This window comes from Boleophthalmus pectinirostris, unplaced genomic scaffold (assembly GCF_026225935.1).
Source record: "Boleophthalmus pectinirostris isolate CB_2022bp ecotype Guang Dong unplaced genomic scaffold, ASM2622593v1 HiC_scaffold_7, whole genome shotgun sequence".
NCBI lineage: Eukaryota > Metazoa > Chordata > Actinopteri > Gobiiformes > Gobiidae > Boleophthalmus > Boleophthalmus pectinirostris.
In genome coordinates, this window is record NW_026571473.1 from 37,908,345 (window position 1) to 37,935,105 (window position 26,761).

The following is a 26,761-nucleotide window of genomic DNA, read 5'->3' on the forward strand; positions in this document are numbered from 1 at the left end:
GAAACCAGGACTGAAGCCAGAGACTAAACCAGGACTAAACCAGGACTGAAACCAGGACTAAACCAGAACTGAACCAGGACTGAACCAGGACTAAACCAGGATTGAACCGGGACTAAACCAGGAGTGAACCAGGACTAAACCAGGATTGAACCGGGACTAAACCAGGACTCAACTAGGACTGAGCCAGGACTAAACCAGGACTAAACCAGGACTAAACTAGAACTAAACTAGGACTAAACCAGGACTAAACCAGAACTAAACCAGCTCTAAACCAGGACAGAACCAGGACTAAAACTAGGACTAAACCAGGACTAAACCAGGACTGAACCAGGACTAAACTAGGACTAAACTAGGACTGAACCAGGACTAAACCAGAACTAAACCAGCTCTAAACCAGGACAAACCAGGACTGAACCAGGACTAAACCAGGACTAAACCAGGACTGAACCAGAACTAAAAACAAGCCTGATCCAGGACTGAACCAGAACTAAACCAGGACTGAACCAGGACTAAAGCAGAACTAAACCAGGACTAAACTAGGACTAAACCAGGACTGAACCAGGACTAAACTACTAAACTAGGACTGAACCAGGACTAAAACAAGCCTGATCCAGGACTGAACCAGGACTAAAATTAGGACTAAATCAGGACTAAACTAGGACTAAACCAGGACTGAACCAGGACTAAACTAGGAATAAACCAGGACTCGGGACTAAACCAGGACTGAACCAGGACTAAACTAGGAATAAACCAGGACTGAACCAGGACTAAACCAGGACTAAAACAAGGACTGAACCAGGACTGAACAGGACTAAACCAGGACTGAACCAGGTCACCTAAAATTTGATCAAAACAACTTGTGCTGGATTAGATTTATTTATGACTCATCTTTTTTTTTTTACTCGAGTAAGAATTAAACAAAGTAAAGACAGTTTAAGTTCATCACAATTATTCTGTATTTTTTCCACCATTTGCGTTCGAACAAATTGAAAACCTGGGAGTAATAAAGATTCCGATTTTGGTTTTCTAAAGACTCTTTTCATGCACATATTTATAGATCTTAAAAGTTATAAATGACAGGACCCAAGAGGCAAAGCTGCACCTGTCTGCTCCTGTCTGTCCCTGTCTGTCCCTCAGCTCTGCTCTCACTCCAAACACGATGAGGATTAAAAATAAATAAATAAATGAAGAAAAATAAATATGTAAAAAATGAAAAGAATCCGTGTGTCGTTTGTTCGTTTTTTAAAAGTGAAACCAAAAATAAGAAAATGAAGAAACTATTATTTTCTTTGTTATTTGTCTCTAAAATTAAAGGGAAAAAATAGATAATGATTTGTTTTTTCTGTTTTTGATTTTGAACCGAGACTAAACCAGGACTAAACCAGGACTAAACTAGGTCTAAACTAGGACTAAACTAGGACTGAACCAGGACTAAACTAGGACTAAACTAGGACTAAACCAGGACTGAACCAAAACTAAACTAGGACGGAACCAGGACTAAACCAGGACTGAACCAAGACTAAAACAGGACTAAAACAGGACTAAAACAGGACTAAATCCAGGACTAAAACAGGACTAAAACAGGACTAAAACAGGACTAAAACCAGGACTAAAACCAGGACTAAAAGAGGACTAAAACCAGGACTAAAACCAGGACTAAAAAGGACTAAAAACAGGACTAAAACCAGGACTAAAACCAGGACTAAAACAGGACTAAAACCAGGACTAAAACCAGGACTAAAAGGACTAAAACCAGGACTAAAACAGGACTAAAACCAGGACTAAAACAGGACTAAAACCAGGACTAAAACTGGACTAAACCAGGACTGAACCAAGACTGAACCAAGACTGAACCAGGACTAAACCAGGACTAAACCAGGACTAAACCAGGACTAAACCAGGATTAAACCAGGACTAAACCAGGACTGAACCAAGACTAAAACAGGACTAAAACAGGACTAAATCCAGGACTAAAACAGGACTAAAACCAGGACTAAAACAGGACTAAAACCAGGACTAAAACCAGGACTAAAACCAGGACTAAAACTGGACTAAACCAGGACTGAACCAAGAGAGAACCAAGACTGAACCAGGACTGAACTAAGACTGAACCAGGACTAAACCAAGACTGAACCAGGACTAAACAAGGACTAAAACTGGACTAAACCAGGACTGAACCAGGACTGAACCAGGACTAAACTAGGACTGAACCAGGACTAAACCAGGACTAAACCAGGACTAAACCAGGAGTGTCGGGTGATCAGGACTGAGACTGGGACCAGACCAGGACAAGATCAGGACTGAGACCAGGACTGAGCCCAGGACTGAGACTGGTTTAGCTCTGGTTCAGTCCTGGTTTAGACCTGATTTAGACCTGATTTAGTCCTAGTTCAGTCCGTATGCGGAGTAAAAGTCCAAAATCGCAATTTAATTCACAAAAACTGAAAACAACGAATCATTTTTCGTTTTTTTTCATTTTGATTTCGGAGACAAACAATGAAGAAAATCGTAGTTTTGTTTATTCCTTATTTCTGCTTTTATTTTGAAAAACGAACGAACGACACACGGACTGAAAACACACACCACATTTTCGGTCAGTGAAATGTTTTTTTGTTTTTTTTTAAAGTTCAACCGCTGCTCGGGCTGAGTGGGAACCCTGTTTTTATTTGGAGTGAACGGAGAAACGGCTGGTCGGAGCTTTAACGGATAAACAGGCAGAGTTGAGGTTTGAGGGAGAGCGCTCGTGCTGGCAGAGACCGGAGTTAGTCCAGGAAAAGCAAATACCACAAAACAGATTCAAAAACACGGCACAGGATGATCTAATTCAACCCAGAGACGTACGGCAGGGTGAGCGGCCGGCCCAAAAAAACCCAAAACTAAACAAAACAAAAAAAACAGAAACCCCAAAGTCCACCGAGCCTGAGCCAGCGGCGGGGTCACGCTCGCTCCGTCCGCACGCACAGAGAAAAAAAACAAACAAAACACGCTCACGAAAAACACCACGGTCTTCGCCCCCAAAACCTGACCGGACGGAAGTGCGGCTCCACCGGCTCTGGGTCTAATTCGCTTTCTGTTGAAAAAGCGTCGCCTCTCTCCTCGTTTTACGGTCTTAAACTGTAATCTGGAGGTTTTTATTTCACTGTTTTCTGCTTAAATCTGACGCTTTTCGCCAGAGAAACTGAAATTATAATTTATTTATTTAATTTCGTTGAGTTTGATTTGTCTAGAATGTTCCATAGTTGACGTTAAAAACATAGATTTAGTGTTTTTTTATTTATTACAGGTTCTAAATCCGTGTGTCGTTCGTTCATTTGTTTTTCAAAGTAAAACCAAAAATAAGAAAATGAAAAAATAACTATTTTCTTCGTTATTTCTGTCCAAAACCAAAATGAAAAAAACAGATAATGATTCGATTTTTCAGTTTTCAGTTTTGTGTTTAAATGAAAAATGGAAAAAAATAACAGATAACGGGCGTTTACGTGACTTAAACTGTGATGCCGGACTGAACCAGGACTAAACCAGGACTGAACCAGGACTAAACCGTTTTCAGTCCTGGGTTGGTCCCAGTCTCAGTCCTGGTCTGGTCCTGGTTTGACCTGGTCTCAGTGCCGGTCTCAGTGCCGGTCTCAGTCACGGTCTCAGTCACGGTCTCAGTCACGGTCTCAGTCACGTCTCAGTCACGGTCTCAGTCACGGTCTCAGTCACGGTCTCAGTCACGGTCTCAGTCACGGTCTCAATTCTGGTCTGGTCCCAGTCTCAGTCATGGTCTGGTCCTGGTCTGGTTCTGATCTATGTCCCGGTCTCAGTCCTAGTCTGGTCCCGATCTGGTTCCTGTCTCAGTCCCAGTCTCAGTCCTGGTCTGGTCCCAGTCTAAGTCCTGGTTCTCTATCCCAGTCTGGTCCCAGTCTGGTCCCAGTCTCAGTAACAGTCTGGTCCCAATCTCAGTCCCGGTCTCAGTCCCGGTCTCAGTCCCGGTCTCAGTCCCGGTCTCAGTCCCGGTCTCAGTCCCGGTCTCAGTCTTGGTCCTGGTCCCATACACAGTCCTGGTCTGATCCCAGTCTAAGTCCTGGTTCTCAGTCCTGGTCTGGTCTGGTCCTGGACCTGGTTTAGTCCTGGTTCAGTCCTGGTTTAGTCCGGAATCGCAGTTTAAGTCACAAAAATGAGAAACAGTCATCCATTTTTTTCCATTTTTCATTTAAACACAAAAAACGAAAACTGAAAAAAACAAATCACTATCTGTTTTTTTATTTTGGTTTTGGAGACAAATAACGAAGAAAATTGTTGTTTTTTTCATTTTCTTATTTTTAGTTTTATATTGAAAAACAAATGAACGAACGAAACACGGATTATTCTCTTCCATTCTGTTGCTCAAAAATACAACGGGCCTCATTCTTGAAACATTCTTATGAACAAATTTGTAATTCTCACAAACATTCACCAAACTTTTTCTTAACTGAAAATGAAAATCCTACGAACAGTCAGGAGCACTCGTGAGAAAAAAGAATCTACTGTTTTAGAATATTATCACTTATATATTTTCTCAAACATATTCTTTTTTTCAAGAAAAGATTCATGAACGAGGCCCGACGTGAATAGGGCCGCCTCTCCACAGATCTTACTGGTAATGTAGCCTGGAGCTGTCCTCCTTGAGACGGATTAAGGTTTTGGAACATTGTAGACAAAGCAAAAAACATTCTCATGAAAACAAAAAAGCAGGTGGCGGATCCTTGACTGGAAAAGTTACGCGGGAAACTTTTAACTAAATTTTGTAAACATTTATAGGCGAGTTTCATTGTTGACAAAAGCGCGCGTTGCATGCTGGGAATTATTTTGGTCGGCGGCAAGAAACACTAATTCAACATGACGGACGGAGCGAGAAAACACGTAAAGGGCATTGATCCCGGTTATTTATCCACTCTAACGGCAGAGGACCCAAGACCATTTGACCAGAAATCGGAGGGTTTCAGTCACGTGATCACGATGCTGCGCGAATTTCAGGCGGAGGGCAGGAAGTGAAGACAAACACGACAAACAAACACGGCTCTGGAGAACACAGATACGGAGAAGAGTTCTTATTGTCAGGATTTAGAGCCAGGAGCGAGGCAAAAGTACGAGCAGTTAGTCGACAAATATATTGGGACCCTGATCTTATTGAAAATGAGAGAATTTTCAACCGAAGTAAAAGATTTGCCGACAATCGAGGCAGAGGAGATCACGAACTATTTAGCTCTTCGGACGTCGTTCTACACCAGACAACAGATGAAGGCAAAGTACAAAAGTTTGGAGGCATAGAACTTTTTTTGTCAGTGGATGAATCCTCAACCTCGGTGCAAAACGACTAAATGATGATTATCGTTTGGTCTTCGCCGGGGTGAGTGTTTCTCTTATTTTATGTGTATAGACAGTGTTGGGGAGTAACAGATTACATGTACCGGAGTTATGTAATCAGAGTACAAATTATGAGTAACTGTATTCAGTTACAGTTACTGTCTCAGTGAGTGGTAATTGGATTACAGTTACTTTGTTGAAATAAATGGATTACACAGAGGGATTTTACTGTTTTCACTTTTTTTTTTCACGTTTCACTTTTTTTCCTTTTTTTTAGTAATTCCACTCATTGCCGGACACTAAACCCAGGTCTAAACCCAGGTCTAAACTAGGTCTAAACTAGGTCTAAAAAGGTCTAAACAGGTCTAAACCAGGTCTTAAACCAGTCTAAACCAGGTCTAAACCAGGTCTAAACCCAGGTCTAAACCAGGTCTAAACCCAGGTCTAAACCCAGGTCTAAAACCAGCTCTAAACCCAGGTCTAAACCACGTCTAAACCAGGTCTAAACCAGGTCTAAACCCAGGTCTAAACTAGGTCTAAACTAGGTCTAAACCAAGATTAAACCAGGACTAAACCAGGTCTAAACCAGGTCTAAACCCAGGTCTAAACTAGGTCTAAACTAGGTCTAAACTAGGTCTAAACCAAGATTAAACCAGGACTAAACCAGGTCTAAACCCAGGTCTAAACCCAGGTCCAAACCAGGTCCAAACCAGGTCTAAACCAGGTCTAAACCACGTCTAAACCAGGTCTAAACCAGGTCTAAACCAGGTCTAAAACCAGGTCTAAACCCAGGTCTAAACCCAGGTCTAAACCCAGGTCTAAACCAGGTCTAAACCAGGACTAAACCAGGTCTAAACTATGTCCCAAACAGGATTTAACAGGACTAAATCCTGCTGTGTGGACGTGTTTCCTCTTCTTCTATCAATAATATTTTTAATTTGGTTCAGTAAAGTCTGGACTTTTTATTTTCTTTTATCAGACAAAACTTCTTATGTTACAATTTCCTCGTCTTTGCTTCTCTACAGCAAATCAAGTAATCCAAAGTATTCAGATTACATTACTCACTTAATTAATTTAATTTAATGGATTACGTTACAAACTACATTTTGAGGATGTAATCTGTAATCTGTAGGGGATTACATTTTAAAAGTCACCTTCCCAACACTGTGTTTAGACTGACCTCTACCTGAACTATTTAATGTCAACAAACGTCATTAGCCGTTAGTCGTTAATGATTCGTTTATGTTTAGGTAAACCACAAAAAACAATTTATCTTTGTAACAAACCTTTGTCAAACTGGTCACTGCAGACACGAGCATTAGCGAATTCTGCTCCTCCCGACCGCAAACAGGTTTGTGATCCACTTTTCACGGCGTTGTTCTGTCGGCTTTTCCCATTTCTGACCTTTGTGGACGACTATATTCGGTCCTCTAAAAAAAAATCGCTTTTCCTTCTCTCGGTTAGAACGATTGGCACAGACGTAAACTACACAGCACATCGGCATTTTCCTCCAGTCGGTTCACTTCCTGCCCTCCATCTGATTTTGCGCGCTGACAAACGTAGCCCTGTGACGTCACGTGAAACCAAGATATTGGTCATAAACATCGATGGAGCCAAATCACCCTTTTCAACCCCGACAAAAGGTGGACCAAACCAAATTTCTGGTCAGAATCGCCAACTACCTGGACAAATATTCACTTGGGCGACATCCACAATGACTTGGTGGAAACTCCTGGGCCGTTCACAGCAGAAAAGATGAAAACCTCCAAGAGTCTCGATGTGTTGTTGAACTTGTTGGAGTCCACGGTTTGTTAGGATCTTCTACGTTTGCTCTGTGAATGTTTGAAAGTCGTTTAATTCACCGTTAGTGGTTCTTTTCACTCTGAATACGAAAAAGACATTTTCCTTCTTCCGTGCTTCTATTTGTGCATCCGATAATGCAGCAGGAATTTACCATTATCGGGGGATAAATACGCGAGGTTACGCACTGTGTTTGACGCTACCGTGTTTCTTGCCTCCGACCAAAATATTTCCCAGCAGCAACGCGGGCTTTTAATAACAATGACGTCAGCTGAAACTCGCCTATTAGTAAGTACAGAAAAAACATGAAAATATTACAAGGCGTTTTGGGCCAACGTTGTATTTTTACGCCAAAGAAAAGACCAAAATGGACAAAAAACGTCGTGGAAACTTTGTCCAGTCGATGAAAATTGTAAATATCTGCGCCAAAATCCAAAATCGTAAAAGTGCATTTCTAATAAACACGTAGAAAGTATCAGTTTGAGCCGCTGGGGACAGGTTCTGGGGCTTTGGACCGTTGGCGTGAGGTTGTTCGGTGCGCTCACGTTTCTCTGCGGGTGCGAACGCAGCGAGCGAACGTCGGAGCTTCACAGCCGCGGCTCGCTGGCCTCTGGATGCGGGTGGAGATGGCTGCTCGGGGGCTGTGTGCATGGAGCTTCGTGGAACCAAAGAAAAAAAAAAGGGGTCTGAGGGCCGGAGCGGGGGGGCTCTCTTACCGTACTGGCTGTAGGGGAAGTCGGGCTGGCCGGTCGGAGCCTTGCTGAGGTCCTGAGTTGGGGTGGTGGCCGGAGCAAAGCCCAGAGGAGCGGTCCCGGGAGTGGTGGGTGGAGGGGGGACCTGTGCGGCGAACTGCTCGGCCTGAGCTGTGGCAAAACTGTAACCTGCTGAAAACACACGACACGTTTATTTATTCACACGGTCGAGTGGAATGCAGCAACACAAGAAGCAGTTTCCTATTGGGAGAAACGTATTTACTGCAATCATTTTAATGTATTTTAAGTTGCATTTTTGGGGGGGAAATTTATTTTATAAAATCAGAAACCAAGAACAGACATTTCATCAAGTTATAGTAATAACAATAGAACAGAGAACAGGCTACAACATAATATATGACTGATACTCAGGTGCGATTTATATATTAAAATATTTCATGTTTGTTATTTTCAGTGAAAAAAAGAGGTTCTAGTCTTGTGTGTGAGTATCTGCTGCTCCTGTTCCTCCTGTACCACTGTCACTCGGCTCTACTGCGCATGTCTCCTGCAGAAAGAGCCTCTGTCCCGTCTGTATCGTGTCAGTCGATCGCATCGTTACTTCTGCACCACTGAACAAATTAACATTTAATAAACAAACTTATAAAGACAAAGACTGAGAAGACTGAACACAAATGCACCCGAAAACAAAATCAGATTCTGCAGATTACAAACTGCAAGTCGTGAAATCTGCGGCTGAAAATGGAAATCGAGCAGCAGAAAGAAAGTTTGACCACTGGGAGGATGCACCATGAAACTTTCCTGAAGTCACTGGATGGATGGACAAAGCCTGGACTTCAGAAAGACTCGAATAATTCTAACTGGAACTGATGCTGAGTCTGACGACAGCGACACAGAAGAGGAAGCGGCGCTCTGTTTACCTCCGGAGGTCGAGGCCGAGTTGTTCAGAAGTGACACCGAGGATGAAGAATTGAATGGATTTAGTGATTTGGAGTGAGATGGAGAGTTTGTTAAACTTGTTCTGTTCTGTTGTTTATGTTATAGTTTATCTGAAGAACTGTTCATATGTGACGTTAACAGTCTGTTGTTCTCTCTTCTATTGTTTTTACTACAACTTCACTTTACACAGGAAATGTCTGCTCCTGGTCTCTGACCTTATAAGATAAATTTCCCCCAAAAAGAGTGACTTATTTATGTTTTTTTACTTCATTACGCAATTTTTGGCAGGTGCGATTTATACTCCGGAGCAACTTATGGTCTGAGAAATATGGTACACCAGAAATTGTCATTGCGTGTTTCCAGACGTTTTCCTGGTTTGTGACATAAGTGTAAAAAGAGCCTTACTGTATGGCATTTTCAATTCCCCATGCCTTTCCTCTTACACCACAGCAGCTACAGTGACACTGCTGCTTCCTTCATTCAACTTTATATCATCTACATCCATCTCAACACTTTGTTCACTGTTGTGCTGTTCCACAAAAGGGACCCAGACAGACGCACGAGTTTGACGTCATGGTTCCACAGCTCTTCTCTGATTGGTCCATGTGCGCATCTACAACTTCTGAGGTTCTAATGTATTTTGATTCCTGACCTGTTCGCTGGAGAGAAATGAAATTGAGCGGAGATGGCTGTATAAATTCAGGCGTTATATAGCTACTAGAGATGGGCATTCGATGAAATTTTCTTAATCGATCGTCGGAAGAATTAACGATCGATTATCGATTAATCATTAACGTTTTTATATTAAAATGATCATCATTATTATTACTATCTGCACTAATCTGCATAAATAAATTCAACTTTACGACATATAAACCATAACGACTCTAGAGCCACATCAGCCCGTTTGACATTATAATGTGTTTAATTCAGTTTTGTTCAAATCTCACAGAAACAAAACTTAAAACCACATCACTAATTTGCATAAACTAAGCAAAGATAAAACTACAGCTCTTGTGTCGCTGATGTGGTTCAACTTGTGTTGGATTAAAAGACATGACTCAGGTGAATACAGGTCAGTGTGACCAGATTTGCGTTGGTCAAAACCAGGACAGCGTACGGGGGGAGGGGGGCGGGGCCTCGTCATCCACATTGAGCGACTCTCACCTGGTAAAACTTTTTCCCACTGGACACAGAAACATATGTGCTGCTTTATACACTGTGCACATGGACTCACACTTGTCCCAACGCAACGGAAAGTGTGGAATTTCTTGTACAAAATCATCGTTAAATCCACATTTGTGCTTCGGTTCGTTACAGACTGACCCACTGTTTGTGTCTCGCTCCTTCTGATGCAGAGACACATGTACACACCTGTTTGGTCACGACACACAGCAACATACATTCAGTTTGTCGATTAAAATGAACGTAATCGATGAAATTCTTAATGATCAATTATCGATTAATCGACTAATCATGCCCATCCCTAATAGCTACATCCTCGTTCTGTAGCTCATGACTATTCTAAAACCACTTTTGACCTCATGTAAACAGAACGATACTGACTGTAATGAAGCCAGCGTTGAGTGAAAGAGCTCTTCACAATAGTGCGTTGGTCCTGTGACAGAGTGAGTTCTGTCCCTCAGAGATAAGACGGTGGACCCTCCCTGACCACACGTACAGCAGAACACGTTCACACAGATACAACAGTGCAGATGTAATCGTGTACTGACCTCTGAAAAGTACACAGAAGAAAGTATTACTGACCGAACTGTGGTGCTGTGCTGTAGCCCTGCTGAGGATAGCCCTGAGGTGCGAAGCTGGCCGCTGGAGTGGTCACCAGGAAGGCATTGAAAGGCGAAGGGGGCTGCGTGGGGGTCCCTCGGGCGGCCGTCAGCGCCGGAGCGTAGCCACCTGCCGGAAAGCACACGCACTTTAAGCCCGCTGGTGTATAACGATAATGATCCTCTCTGTTAAACACCAACTCTACGACAAATCAATTCTTCAACCTTGAATGAGTAACCACAGCCCCGGCCTCTCGCTTCATTAAGTGTTGGTGCGAAACAGACTCTCGTACAGTCGATGCACGATTATTAGTTCGTGTGGTTTGCGGCTCAGTGCCTCCGTGAAGTTGGCCCCTCATCAAACGCAAACCTGCACAAAAACTGTCAATCGTTTGTGCTTCGTTTGAGCTGCAAAAAGCTTTGTTTGCGCTGCTTTAGTTTTTGACAAGTTAACGATTTTTTACAGGTCAAATTGGAGTCAACCAGCTCCCAGGAAGCTTCAAAACGCTCTAAAACGACCCAAAATTCTGTCATTCGTTTGTGCTTCGTTTGAGCTGCAAAAAGTTTCGTTTGTTCGTTTTAGTTTTTAGATATTAACGACTCTTTTATAGGTCAAACTTGGAGTCAACCAGCCCACTAAGAAGCTCTAAAATGCTTTAAAACGTCCCAAAATTGTGTCATTCATTTGTGCTTCGTTTGAGCTGCAAAAAGTTTCATTTGTGCTGCTTTAGTTTTTGACAAATTAATGATTTTTTACAGGTCAAATTGGAGTCAACCAGCCCACTAAGAAGCTCCAAAATGCTCTAAAACGACCCAAAATGGTGTCAATCATTTGTGCTTTGAGCGGCAAAAAGTTTTGTTTGTGCGATTATGGTTCTTAAAATATTAGCAGTTTTATTTTTGGTCCCATGATGTCATCGAATGGTTTCACTTTGTGGAAACCGTCTGACCTCGCAGCATTAGATTTCGTTCGCTCGACAGTAGGAAGGTACTTTTTTATTTAACCAATCGCTGCTGTTTTTGTCATGACATATGTAACAGGGCTACGGTCTGGTCCCAGTCTCAGTCCAAGTCTCAGTCCTGGTCATGGTCCTGGTCTCAGTCCTGACCACCCAACAGTCTACAGTCTACTCCGGGCCTGTCCCGACAATCCTGGTTCAGTTTTGGTTTAGTCCTGGCCCAGTTCTGGTTATAATCCTGGTTTGGACCTGGATCAGTCCTGGGTTAGTCCTGGGTCAGTCCTGGTTTAGTCCTGGTTCAGTCCTGGTTCAGTCCTGGTTCAGTCCTGGTTTAGACCTGTTATAGTCCTTTTTTAGTCCTGGTTTAGACCTGGTTTAGACCTGTTTTAGTCCTGGGTCAGTCCTGGTTTAGTCCTGCTTCAGCCCTGGTTCAGTCCTGGTTCAGTCCTGGTTTAGACCTGTTTTAGTTTTAGTCCTGGTTTAGACCTGTTTTAGACCTGGTTCAGTCCTGGTTTTAGACCTGTTTAGACCTTTCAGTCCTGGTTTAGACCTGTTTTAGACCTGCTTCAGTCCTGTTCAGTCCTGGTTCAGTCCTGGTTTAGACCTGTTATAGTCCTTTTTTAGTCCTGGTTTAGACCTGGTTTAGACCTGTTTTAGTCCTGGTTCAGTCCAGCATCACAGTTTAAGTCACAGAAACTGAAAAAATGAATCATTATCTGTTTTTTTTTTCATTTTGGGTTTGGAGACAAATAATGAAGAAAATTGTTGATTTTTGTTTCTTATTTTTGGTTTTATTTTGAAAAACGACTAATCGTTTTACAGAACATGTCTTTAGTCGACCGAGAATCTGTAGAAACAGTAGATGTGTGGAGTGAGAGTCCGGGGCAGGAGTGAAGTGCGTCGTGGTGTTTGTGGCTGACGCTGCAGTGTCAGTGCGGCTGCTGCGAGTCGACCTGGAGCTGCTGATAGGATAACAGACTGAACCAGGACTAAACCAGGACTGAAACCAGGACTAAACCAGGACTGAACCAGGACTAAACCAGGACTAACCAGGACTAAACAGTCTCAGGCCCTGTCTCAGTTCTAGTCTCAGTCCTAATCTTGCCCCGGTCTGGTCCCAGTCTCAGGCATAACTCTAGGCCCGTTTCGACACTCCTGGTTCAGTCCTGGTTTAGACCCCGTTCAGTCCTGGTTCAGTCCTGATTTAGTCCTGGTTTAGTCCTGGTTTAGACCTGGTTCAGTCCTGGTTTAGACCTGGTTTAGACCTGGTTTAGTCCTGGTTTACCTGGTTCAGTCCTGGTTTCAGTCCTGGTTTAGTCCTGGTTTAGACCTGGTTTAGTCCTGGTTTAGTCCTGGTTAGTCCTGGTTTAGTCCTGGTTTCCACCTGGTTCAGTCCTGGTTTAGACCTGGTTTAGTCCTGGTTTCAGTCCTGGTTCAGACCTGGTTTAGTCCTGGTTTAGACCTGGTTTAGTCCTGGTTCAGTCCTGGTTCAGACCTGGTTCAGTCCTGGTTTAGTCCTGGTTCAGTCCTGGTTTAGACCTGGTTTAGACCTGGTTTCAGTCCTGGTTTAGTCCTGGTTCAGACCTGGTTTAGTTCTGGTTCAGTCCTGGTTCAGACCTGGTTTAGTCCTGGTTTAGACCTGATTTAGTCCTGGTTCAGTCCTGGTTCAGACCTGGTTTAGTCCTGGTTCAGTCCTGGTTCAGACCTGGTTTAGTCCTGGTTTAGTCCTGGTTTAGTCCTGGTTTAGACCTGGTTCAGTCCTGGTTTAGACCTGGTTCAGTCCTGGTTTAGTCCTGGTTCAGTCCTGGTTCAGTCCTGGTTTAGTCCTGGTTCAGTCCTGGTTCAGACCTGGTTTAGTCCTGGTTCAGTCCTGGTTTAGTCCTGGTTCAGTCCTGGTTTAGTCCTGGTTTAGTTCTGGTTCAGTCCAGCATCACAGTTTAAGTCACAGAAACGGGAAAATTAATCATTTTCAGTTTTTTCATTTTGGTTTTGGAGCCAAATAATGAAGAAAATAGTTTTTATTCTGAAAAACGACTCAAATAAAACCGTAGACGTGTGTGGAGTGAGAGTCCGGGGCAGGAGTGAAGTGCGTCGTGGTGTTTGTGGCTGACGCTGCAGTGTCAGTGCGGCTGCTGCGAGTCGACCTGGAGCTGCTGATAGGAAGCGGAGCCTGACCGGTGGCGGGGGGAGGTTCCATCTGTCTCTGAAGCACATTATCAGCAGCAGCCTCAGCGATAACGGCCTAACGGACCGCGGGCCGCGCCGCGTGAGCCGCTCTGACACGGCCCGGCCCCGATAAACACTCGCACGTCGATACGCGCTTCAGCGAAAGTGCACGCGGACACCGAGTCGGGGATCGTTACACGACTCGAGCCGCAGCAGCGTGGGCCGAGGGGAAAAAAAACAAAAAACACTCACCGATGGGCTGGCCGGTCGATACCCACACTCCTTTAAAGAAAAAACACAAAACAAAAGGAGGGTTAGTGTTTGAGGTGGACAAGAGTCTGTGTGTTGTTTGTTCATTTGTTTTTCTAAATAAAAGTAAAAATGAGAAAATAAAATTATTGTTATTTTGTTTTTTCGGTTTTATGTTTAAATGAATAATGGAAAAAACTGATAATAGGACTAAACCTGGACTAAAACAGGACTAAACCAGGGCTAAAACAGGACTAAAACAGGACTAAAACAGGACTAAAAACAGGACTAAACAGGACTAAAACAGGACTAAACCGTTTTCAGTCCTGGTCTGGTCCCGGTTTCAGTCCTGGTCTCAATCACAGTCTGGTCCTGGTCTGGTCCTAGGTTCAGTCCCAGTCTCAGTCCTGGTCCTGTTCCTGGTCTCAGTCCCGGTCTCAGTCCGGTCTCAGTCCCGGTCTCAGTCCCGGTCTCAGTCCCGGTCTCAGTCCCGGTCCTGTTCCCGGTCTCAATCACGGTCTGGTTGCAGTCTGGTCCAGGTCTCAGTCCTGGTCTCTGTCCCAGACTCAGTCCTGGTCCTGTTCCCGGTCTCAATCACGGCCTGGTTGCAGTCTGGTCCAGGTCTCAGTCCTGGTCCTTTTCCCGGTCTCTGTCCCGGTCTCTGTCCCGGTCTCTGTCCCGGTCTCTGTCCCGGTCTCTGTCCCGGTCTCTGTCCCGGTCTCTGTTCCCGGTCTCTGTCCCGGTCTCTGTCCCGGTCTCTGTCCCGGTCTCTGTTCCCGGTCTCTGTTCCCGGTCTCAATCACGGTCTGGTTCCAGTCTGGTCCAGGTCTCAGTCTTGGTCCTGTTCCCAGTCTTAGTCCTGGCCTCAGTCCCAGTCAGGTTCTGGTCTGGTCCCGGACCTGTTTTAATCCTGGTTCGGTCCAGAATCTCAGTTTAAGTCACGTAAACGAGAAACGGTCTGTTTTTTTTCTTTTTCCATTATTCATTTAAACACAAAATTGAAAATAAAGAAAATTGTTGTTTTTCGTTTTCTTATTTAATACGAATGAACGAATGTTGTTATAATAAATCATCGTGTACTGTTACTGCAGCAGGTCGTTTCTTAAAGGTTGTAGAATAAAAATCAGAAAATAAAACTCATGACCCTGGTCCGTGTGAGTGGACCGCTGGAGTAGTGAGTCCTGGCTCTGTGACAGCGTAAATAACGTCCAGCAGTGATCTTGTACACACAGGAGGCGAGCTGCGACGCCGGCGGCCACCTAAAGTAGGCCGGCCGCGGTGTGAGCGCGCGTCCCTCCGCCCACTCACCCTGCGGGCCGTACGCCTGCGTCCAGCCCTGGGCAGGTTGCGCCGTCCACCCGTTGGCCGCGGTCAGGATGCCCCTGGGAGCCCACTGGCCCGGCCCCAGCTGCCCCGGAGCTTTACTGTCACGAGGTTCGGCTTTTTTCACTTCCACCTGGACAAAGGGACACGGAGCACGTTTGGTAACACCAGCACCACGGCCCGGCGGAAAAAAAAAACAACACACACACACCTGAGCTCCCTTATTTATACTCAACGTTTGGGCCAAAATATCACTTTATCTTTAGATCGTTATGTGGGCCAGGGTCAGGAACGTTTACTTTATTTCTGACTAACTAAGAGAGTCTATAAGTGTGTTTCGCAGGTACTACAAAAATATTCATCTCAAACTTTTAATACTACAAAAATAAGAGATATTTAGGAGTGAGCCGTACCTGAGAAACACAGAATGGGTCTTGGAAAACTACAGTATTTATTTATTTAAAGGCGTCTAAAGAAGGTCCAGACTTACCTTTCTCCAGCTCACACTTTTACAAACGCCACTTTTGAGTTTTAGCAGGGGATGGACAAATAGAGAAGTTTGTATCTCAGATCTGACAGAGTATAAGGTAAACATGCAGATAAAAGAAAAAATGTCTCAGAAAACGGAAAAATTCGACATCTTCATACTGTGTCTTGTTCGGGAAAATGGATTCCAGTTGAGTTTTTATCAGGTTTTTGAGCCGAATTTGTCTCGCCCCAGTGTGGATAAAACGTAAAAAGGGTCACAATGATTTTTTAACCTGGGTTGAAGTGGTGGGTTTTTCGTTTTACTACATACAAATTCGCTAAAATCGCCAGAGACGCGCCAGTGTAGAAACAACGCCCGCAGAACTCCGCTCTCCACGGGACGAACCGCAGCCGACGCCCGATCGCGCCGCGCAGACGCACTGTTCCACAGACTCTGGGTTCTGTCAGGGGTGGAACTAGATTCCAAGTTCTAGTCCAAGATTAGTCCTGGCTTAGACCTGGTTTAGTCCTGGTTCAGTTCTGGTTTAAACCTGTTTAACCCTGGTTTAGTCCTGTTTTAGACCTGGTTTAGACCTGTTTTAGTCCTGTTTTAGTCCTGGTTTAGTCCTGGATTAGACCTGGTTTAGACCTGGTTTAGTCCTGTTTTAGACCAGGTTTAGTCCTGGTTCAGTCCTGGTTTAGTCCTGTTTTAGACCTGATTTAGTTCAGGTTTAGTCCCGTTTTACACCTGGTTTGGTCCTGTTTTAGTCCTGATTCAGTCCTGGTTTAGTCCTGGTTCAGACCTGGTTCAGTCCTGGTTCAGTCCTGGTTCAGACCTGGTTCAGTCCTGGTTCAGTCCTGGTTTAGTCATGATTTAGTCCTGATTTAGTCCTGGTTTAGTCCAGGTTTAGTCCTGTTTTAGACCTGGCTTAGTCCTGGTTTACAACTGTTTTAGACCTGGTTTAGTCATTGTTCAGTCCTGGTTAAGTCTTGTTTTAGTCCTGATTCAGTCCTGGTTCAGTCCTGATTTAGACCTGTTTTAGTCCTGTTTTAGTCCCGTTTTAGTCCTGATTCACAAAACACCTTTAATCCAACAGTTTAACCTTGTAAATCCGCTCGTAAAACTCTCGCTTTTAAATAAACGCCTGAATAAAAAAAAAAAAAACCTCGAGTCTGTAAGTAGGCGAAGCTTCCCGCCGCCAACCGGAGCAGAGACCCGGCGCCTGCGACCGAGGGGAGCGCCAACCCCGAAATAGACCGAGGGCTTGAGCTATTGGGGTCACCTTGCGGGAGGAAAAAACGAATCACAAATTCCTGGGCGCTTTAAGGTGCAGGCTCCCGTCCTCCTTCTCTGTCGACCTAATTACATGCACATGTTTCCGGCAGCTACCTGGGCCCCCTCCCCCGGGCCCCGCGCCTCGCCGTGATGGATACCGTGACTTCTGCGCGGTCCCCGACAACCGAACTGGGATTTGTTGCGCGGTTTGATGTGCTCCAATTTCTAATTTTGTAACGCCGATCTCCCCGGCTCCCTCAAGTCCCGGCGCGTTTCGGTAATGTCAAGTCAAGAACAATGGACGAAGTCGAGCGCGGAGAGAAAAGTCCAGGTGTCGTCCGTTTGTCTGTTTGTTTTTTCACAAATAAAATCAAAAATAAGATGAAAAACGGATAATGATGTATTTTTTCAGTTTTGGGGCTAAACCAGGACTAAATCAGGTCTAAACCAGGACTGAATCAGGTCTAAACCAGGACTAAAACGAGACTAAACCAGGACTAAATTTGGTCTAAACCAGGACTAAATCAGGTCTAAACCAGAACTGAACCAGGACTAAATCAGGTCTAAACCAGGACTAAATCAGGTCTAAACCAGGACTAAAACGAGACTAAACCAGGACTAAATCAGGTCTAAACCAGGACTGAATCAGGTCTAAACCAGGACTGAATCCAGGTCTAAACCAGGACTAAATCAGGTCTAAACCAGGACTGAATCAGGTCTAAACCAGGACTGAACCAGGTCTAAACCAGGACTAAATCAGGTCTAAACCAGGACTAAATCAGGTCTAAACCAGGACTAAATCAGGTCTAAACCAGGACTAAAACGAGACTAAACCAGGACTAAATTTGGTCTAAACCAGGTCTAAACCCGGACTAAAACGAGATTAAACCAGGACTAAATTTGGTCTAAACCAGGTCTAAACCAGGACTGAACCAGGTCTAAACCAGGACTGAATCAGGTCTAAACCAGGACTAAATCAGGTCTAAACCAGGACTAAAATGAGACTAAACCAGGACTAAATTTGGTCTAAACCAGGTCTAAACCAGGACTAAAACGAGACTAAACCAGGACTAAATTTGGTCTAAACCAGGTCTAAACCAGGACTGAACCAGGTCTAAACCAGGACTAAACCAGGTCTAAACCAGGACTGAACCAGGTTTAAACCAGGACTAAACCAGGTCTAAATCAGGTCTAAATCAGAAATGAAGCAGGACTAAACCAGGACTGAACCTGGTCTAAAACAGGACTAAAAAAGAACTGAATCAGGTCTAAACCAGAACTGAACTAGGACTAAATCAAGTCTAAACCAGGACTAAAACGAGACTAAACCAGGTCTAAATCAGGTCAAAACCAGAACTGAACCAGGATTGAACCAGGACTAAACCAGGACTGAACCAGGTCTAAATCACGACTAAACCAGGTCTAAACCAGGACTGAACCAGGTATAAACCAGGTCTAAAACAGGACTAAATCAGGACTAAAACCAGGACTAAAACAGGACTAAAACAGGACAAAAAAATAACTGAACTGAGACTGGTACCAGACCAGGATTGAAACCAGGACAAGACCGGGACTGAAACGGGACTGAGACCGGAACCAGACCGGGACTGAGACTGGTTTAGTCCTTGTTCAGTCCTAGTTCAGTCCTGTTTTAGTCTTGTTTTAGTCCTGATTTAGTCCTGATTTAGTCCTGGTTCAGTCCTGGTTCCAACTAAGCAACAAAACTGTAGCTGTAACAAAATAATTTAGTAAAATAAGCCAAAAAATATTCTTGGTGACATATCGATACAGCAGCCCACGATATCGATACTGCATCACCACATTAAACAATACGATATTTTGATATTTTTGCACACCTCTAGTCTCCATGAAGGTAGAAAGGTTTAATGCCAGACTGTGAAACATTCCAGACAAAGCAATAACATCTCCATGGTGAAACGCGTTTAACAGATCCTTCACCAGAAAAGTGACACAATGATGCTTTAAGATAATAATAAATAATCAGTGAGTTTGTGTTTTTAAAGGTACAGTCTGTGACTCTCTGGAGGAGGCACGTCACCTGCACGATCCCATGGAAACAGAACGTGAAAACCATTCTTCAAATCATTCTCCATGGAGATTTTATGCAATAATGCAAAAGAAGGAACGACATTTCCATATTTGGAGCTGGATCAGTTTTCTGCCACAGCGAGCGATATTACAGCCAAAGACAGAACATTTCTATGGAAACAAGCAGAAAGAAGCCCAAATCTGAGTCAGGTTTGTGGAGACTAGACGTGTGCAAAAATATTGAAATATCGATATATCGTATTGTTTATCGTGATGATACAGTATCGATATTGTGGGCTGATGTATCGATATATCACCAAGAATATTTTTTGGTATCCATCCATTTTCTTCCGCTTATCTGGGGCTGGGTCGCGGGGGCATCAGTCTAAGCAGGGACTCCCAGACTTCCCTCACCCTAGACACTTCCTCCAGCTCCTCCCCGAGGTGTTCCCAGAGACATAGTCCCTCCCTCCAGTGTGTCCTGCATCTTCCCTGGGGCCTCCTCCCGGTGGGACACGTCCAGGAGGCATCAGAACAGATGCCCGAGCCTCAGCTGCTGCTCTTGACTTGGAGGAGCAGCGGCTCTACTCCGAGCTCCTCACCCTGTCTCTAGAGGAGTGTTCACACCAAAACGTCAAAGTGGCCAGTTTCTATGTAAAGTCGATGTGGACGCGCGACTAGAGCGTCCTGCGTTTTTGCGGCGCGTCTTCGGGCGTTAGCGCGGTGCGAATCTGGTGTGACGCGAGCATTTTCACGTCGACGCTCAAGACGCGCGTCCAAGGTGTCAGCGTCAGAAGTTGAAAATGCTGAACTTTTCGCCTCAGACGCGCCGTGTCAACCAATCAGGGGCGAGTATCCAGAGACGTAGCGACGTTATTATCAGGAAGAAAAACCCGAGAACCAGAACGAGAACCATAAACAGGGCAACGGACGCGCGTCAAGTATTTTTGTCCCGTTCGTCCACGGCGTCAAAGACGCGCATCAGGGGCGTCAAAACTCAAATGCAAAGGCGTCCAAATAGAGGCGTCAAGGAGTTTTTTGAGGCTTAGGTGTGAACGGCCCTTAAGGGAGCGCCCAGCGATCCTGTGAAGGAAGCTCACTTCAAGCGCTTGTATCGACGATCTCGTCCTTTCGGTCATTACCCAGAGCTCATGACCATAGATGAGGGGAGGAAACAAAGATTGATGGTAAATCGAGAGCTTTGCCTTCTGGCTCAGCTCTTGCTTCGATACAGCGACCACATCACTGCGCTGCATTTTTTGGTATATTTTACTTAATTATTTTGTAACAGAGCTACAGTTTTGTTGATTGTTCAGAGGAAAGAAACTCATTTATGCGACACATTTGACATTTTGACAGTTTTGTTATTTAAATGTTTGTGTTTCATTTGAAATTTGACTTTTAACATCACAGCCATAATTTAGCCTTTAATTTTATTGAACGTATCGAATTGATTTGAAATATATCGTATCGAATCGTATTGAATCAAAAGTGCACTGTATCGAAAACCGTATCGTATCGGCAACTTCTTAACGATATGACGCAAGGCCATTCAGAAGATGCTTTTCTACCACAACCTGAACAACCTAAACCTAAAACATGCTTTTATTTTAGCCATTTTCATTTATTATTATTATTACTTTTTTTGGCTGAAAAGTTACGTGACTGTGTCTGTAATTCCTCTGTTTTGTTTATGTTGTTTTTATGTTGTTTTTTGTTCTGTAAAGCACTTTGTAATTTTTTTTTTAATCTGTGAAAGATGCTATATAAATAAAGATTTACTTACGTACATACTGTGGCTTTAATGGAGAAGTCTTTACCCTACTCAGTCCTACTGTCAGAAGTAGAGGTGTGCAAAAATATCAAAATATCGATATATCGTATCGCCTAATGTGATGATACAGCATCGATATTGTGGGCTGCTGTATCAATATATCGCTGAGAGTATTTTTTGGTATATTTTACTCAATTATTTTGTTGCAGTGCTACAGTTTTGTTGTTTCTTTAGACCAGAGGTGTCAAACTCATTTTGGTCCGGGGGCCGTATCCAACCGACTTTGATCCCAAAGGGGCCGGATCAGAAAACTCATGTCATATAAACCCCAAAAATAACAATAAGTTCAAATATTTGTGCAGAGAAACACAAATCTATTACAGAAATTTTAATTGATGAACTCTTTCTTTTACAAAATATTATAATATTATGAACAACCTGAAACTTTAAGTAAAATACAATTTCAACACAATGTTTTAACATGAACTTGTTTAACATTAACTATATGTTAAACATATATATAAATAGGAATAAGTCAATTTTTGTTGTAAAATCCTGCACTCGGCTCCACTTTTCTCATGTTGGACATTTTTCTGATGAGGGTGTCACGGTCAACAGTCAAAACGATCGTCCTTTAAGAGCGTTTGGAAAGAGACAAGTCTTCATTTGTGCTGCTCTGGTGGGAGGGGCCACGTACAGAGACGCTGGAGACGCTGCTGTGATAAACACCACAGAAAATTAACAATATTAAAAAAAAAAAAAATAGAATTAAAATATTTTAGCAGAAAATCAGCCGAGGGCCAGATTAAAGGTCTTGGAGGGCCGGATCTGGCCCCCGGGCCGCATGTTTGACACCTGTGGTTTAGAGGAACGAAACTCGTTTATGCGACACATTTGACATTTTCGCTGTTTTGAGGATTAAAATGTGCGTGTTTCATATTAACTTAGTGTAAGAAGTGATTTAACAAAGACTTTTAGTATCACAGACATGATTTAGCGATCATTTTTATTGAACTGTATTGAATCGATTTGAAATATATCGTATTGAATCGTGTCAAATTGAAAATGCACTGTATCGAGGTCTGTATCGTATCGGCAACTTCTTAATGATACCCAGCCCTAGTCAGAAGACATCTAAAGCTTATAACACGGTTTAAAAGGACACAAACTCAGCTTTAATCCAAATGTGAGCTGCTATAACATCGGCTCTGAGCGTCCGTTTCCTTCAGATGGGTTAAATACGGCGCTTATAGGAGTCTGTTCTATATAAAATGCCAGCGGACGAGTCAGATTTCAGAGTGACCTCCACAAAATTCACAGAGTTCTAGAGGGAAGCGACAGTAAAGGACAGAGCGGAAACCAGATCTGTCCTAATATGATCTGTGGACATTTTCTTATACCCACAAATCATTAGAGAGGAGACAGCCCCCGAGAAAAACGGCATTTACGACGGGGGTTTCACGGTTTTCTAAGTCTGACTGGGTTTAGTTTGGGGTATTTCATCGTTCATTCGTTCTTTTGAATTTTAATTTCAACGAAAAACAATAAAACTGGGAAAACAGCGTGTTATTTCATTAGTCCGTTTTAGTGTCAAACAATATTTTATTTGGTGTTATTTGAAATAAACTTTGATCAAAAACCTATTTCAATTTTGACATTTTATTCTCTCCAGTGTGTATTTTTAAGTTTTTGGATGCATCAGTCCGTGTCAGAGGATGTTATAGGCCGTGGTTCCCATCGAGATTCACGCTAAATACATCACAGAGTTGTTAGGAGCCAGAAAGACACATGCAGAAATTTCCGCCACATTGAAGTAAAATGGAACTAAGATGTGCTCAGAAATGAGGATTCGAAAGATTTTGTGGAAAAGCTACAAGTCACAAAAAATGGGACCGATGCAAAGCTGGAAAGAGCTACAATGGGCTCATTTCGTGGACAAACATGTCGTCTTCTTTCACAGCGACACGTTTACTTTCGCGTCTTTTTTAAAAAAATCATTGTTGAACTCCATGACGAGAAACTAGCCTGATTCCTCAGCCGGTTTCACTTACACTGTCTGACCTCGCAGCATTAGGATTCGTTCGCTCAACGGTAGGCGGGTACTTTTTTTTATTTAACCAATCGCTGCTGTTTGGTCGTGAAAACTCAAACCAATCTTTTTTTTATTTTGAAACTCTGTAAAGAAGACAGGGACGATAAGTGGAATTACAGTTTCCCAATCTGGTTTTATGACTGGTAACTACAATGTAAACGTTTTTGCTTATTTTGATACGATCATAAACGATAAACTTCTGTGCCTTTTTTATCAGTATTATTAATTTTTATGACTATAATAGGCTGGCGTCACCAAGTGCCTCCGCTCAATTTAATTTCTGTCCAGCGACTAGGTCAGGAATCAGAAAACACTAGACGGATTACAAGAATCCCGGAAGTGCGAGTTCGGGCACCAGCCAATCAGCTGTGAGCTGTGAAGTCATGACGTCAAACTCATTGCGTCTGTGTCCCTTTTGTGGAACAGCACAACAGTAAACAAAGCGTCAAGATGGATGTAGACGAAGACAGACATTCTGTGTTGGCAACGCTTCCCGCGATCGAGGATTTAAAGCTGGAACAAAGAGAATGTTTGGTGAATTTTATCAAGAGGAAAGACGTTATTGTTCTTCTTCCTACAAGATTTGGGAAAAGTTTAATATACCAGTTAGCCCCATTAGCGGCGCATTACATACGTCACGACCAAATGAAAGCGATTGGTTAAATAAAAAAGTACCCGCCTACCGTCGAGCAAATGAATCCTAATGCTGCGAGGTCAGACAGTAGCCTGATTCATCAGCTGGTTTCACTTTGTGGAAACCGTCTGATCTCGCAGCATTAGGATTCGTTCACTCGACATTTGGCGGGAACATTTTTTATTTAACCAATCACTGCTGTTTGGTCGTGACGTATGTAATGCGCCAAATTCAGTAGGAAGAAGGGCGATAACGTCTTTTCCTTTGATAAAATTTACCAAACATTCTCTTTGTTCCATCTTTATATCTTCAATCTCGGGAATCGTTGCCAACACAGAATGTCTGTCTGGCTCTTCCTTTATTGACTGGTGCCCGGACTCGCACTTCCGGGGTTTTTGCGAACCGTGTAGTGCAGGAGTGTCAAACTCAAATTCACAGAGGCCAAAATTAAAAACTGGGGCTAAGTCGTGGGCCAAACTGTTAAATATTTACTGAAAAATTTCAACGACATGTTTTCTCTTCTTTCGAGATCTGTAATGTTAAACCTTTTCTTACTAAAATAAAAGTTTAATAATAATAGTTTTGCTTAAATATTGAATCAAGTGTAATATAAAATAATAAACTTTTAAATAAATAATGTCTCTATAGTCAGAACCTCCGAGGCAAATAAACCAACGAGAATGAAATATCAAAATTAAAATAGGCACAGTGACTGCTGTAATTTGAAATGTTTGACACAAAAAAATGAACAGTTTTCCCATTTTATTGTTTTTCGTTCTTAATTGAAATTCAAAAGAACGAATGGTTCAGCTCTATCGCATCAGCACAACGCCAAGGTGGATTTTTATGAGTTTATGAAGTCAAAATATCGCCACAGTCAAGTCAAGTCACATGAACTTTACAGAAGAGAATAACCTTTAGACAAACGTATTCTCTCCACCCTTCCCATCCCGCACTGCAAAGCCAAACCTACAGTCAACACAGAAGGAGGGTCATCGAAAAGTGAATCCCGAACGGTTCGCGGCGTGTACTTTGGCGACACTAAACTAAACTTGTTTGCTCGTGTCAGACTCTCACCTGACACTTCCTCAATAGTCTGTGTGCATAAAGCCCGTGCGTCTGGTGCTCGGGCTGTGAGACGACAAACACAGATCTGTCAATATTTTTTCGTGGAGTGGAGGCGCTCGCTTTTTTTTCTCGTCGGCAGCAGCCGCGCCGTAAAGTCACTTTGGATCGTGATCGGGCAGACACAGTATGGAGATTCTCAAAATGAGGTCACTGGTATTTTTTTTTTTTTAAACGTAAAGAAAAAATGTTGACGTGTAAGTGACCTGCCAACTGAACATTAGAAAACACAAAAAAAAGAAAGTGTTTTGACCAGTCCTGTAGGTGATTAAAGTTTGAAAAACATCGCACATTTTCTTGAATTGACTTATTATAGTTACTTCATCGCTCATATTTTTTGGTTTATTTTTATTTTAAAAGCCGAATAACGCCCTAAAGGAGAGGTCAATTCAAACAAAGCCTTGAGCGACTTAAAAAATACACGATATTTCTATACACAAGTGTTACATAAATGCTCTAAAAACACTAAAGCAAGAGCAATACGGCAATTTTATTTTGACAAACAGTGACAGATGGTCGGAAAACTGCTGGTCGCTCAAGCCTTTGTTCATTTCGAAGGGTAAAATAAAACTACAACTACACACTTTTTTGCCCATGATGTCGTGAAAATGCATGTTGACAGCCTGGTCCACTGATTGTTCGGCCTCGAAAGTAATAAATCCAAAACCTAGCCAACGACCAAGAGTGAATCAAGGTAGCAGGGGGTTGTGACAACACAAGATGAGAAACAGTATTGGGCTTCGCAGTGAGGGCAGCCAGGTGACGGTCCACATGACGTCGCACACGTTTTACACACATACACACACGCGTGCACTCGTCACACACAGGAAGTCGAGCTTTAAAGGTAGACGGTTTTATTTTAATTTAGCTTTGAGGAAGTACTGTCAGACACTTTTGTTTATTTATTTGGACGTATTTGCACTTCCAAAACCCAAGCGTGACTGAACACTTAAAGAGCCCATGACAGGTTGGACGACTCATTTTACTCAAATGCATTTACGAGAATAACATGCATCCTGAATTTCGGACTTCCGGTCATCGCACATTGCATACTGGGAAGGATTCTCCGAAAAAGTGAGTTTGATTTCCCAGTGGGATGTGTCTATTGTCAAAGTCGATCTTTTCAAGTCTTTCGAACCACATCACTTTTGTTTCTGGTTCTGATATTGTCATATTTTAGTTTTGGGATTCGGACATCGTAACTGTGTGGTTGTTGAGCTGTTTTCCGCTGTTAGGACATTCGAGAAATGGGCTTTGGAAGTTTACGAACTCCATAAACGCAAAAGTGAATCAGATGTGTGTGACTCAAACTAGAGCCCGACCGATATGGATTTTGTTGTGGCCGATATGAAACTGATATAATGGGAGTTGGAGCTGCCGATAGCCGATATAATCACCGATATATTTAGTGATGTAAAAATTCACTGTAAATCTTGAATTGATTAAAAAAACTTAGGTTTGGCTCTAGTAGATTCTAAATTGGGTTTATTTAGGCAACATTTATTGTTATTTTGACTCTTTACATCATATTTACAGACAGTAAATTGGCCTAATGGCATTTTTGCATCACATTCTAGCTACTAGTGATGGGTATTCCAGTTTTTTTTTTTGTTTTTGTTTTTTTGGAGAACCGGCTCTTTTGGCTCGGCTCACTAAAGCAGCTGGCTCTTTCGGCTCCCAAGCGACTCTTGAGATTGTTTTGTTGCAAGCAGGACTAAACCAGAACTGAACCAGGACTGAGTGTCGGGACTCGGTTTCTATCTCTCTCCTGCACTCGAGCCCAAGATTAGTCCTGATTTATTCATTTTATGCTGAACTGCAGCCAAATATGCACTTTTTTTTATCTTATGCACACGCAGATTTCTGAAAGTTTCGTTTTCAGCCGCTGCTGCTGTCAAACTACGGGTCGACATGCGGCATGAAGAGAAAAAGTGAGAAAAAGAGAAAACACGGCTCCCAATAAGAAACATGCTCCCGCTTGTTCGATCTAAGAGCCGCTTCGATCGCGACCGACCCATAACTCCTAGCTAGTAAACTATCGCTATTAGCCTTTAGCCATAAATGCTGCGCAAAGCGGTAAGTTAA

The 26,761-nt window shown here is 43.1% G+C and overlaps 1 protein-coding gene across 8 annotated transcripts in view; it reads right to left on the minus strand.

Annotated features, from left to right (window-relative positions):
• dazap1 (DAZ associated protein 1) overlaps window positions 1-26,761 on the minus strand; it is an 85,719-nt gene that overhangs the window by 26,542 nt on the left and 32,416 nt on the right. For 6 of the 8 annotated variants that reach the window (XM_055164544.1, XM_055164540.1, XM_055164538.1 and 3 more), the window contains exons 7-11: window positions 25,261-25,343; window positions 15,244-15,391; window positions 13,939-13,968; window positions 10,545-10,691; window positions 7,845-8,012 (exon numbers count right to left, since the gene is read on the minus strand). In XM_055164544.1, coding sequence (XP_055020519.1) covers window positions 7,845-8,012; window positions 10,545-10,691; window positions 13,939-13,968; window positions 15,244-15,391; window positions 25,261-25,343 — 576 coding nt within the window. The remainder of the gene's footprint in view (window positions 1-7,844; window positions 8,013-10,544; window positions 10,692-13,938; window positions 13,969-15,243; window positions 15,392-25,260; window positions 25,344-26,761) is intronic. The other 2 variants (XM_055164539.1, XM_055164542.1) reach the window with 1 other exon arrangement.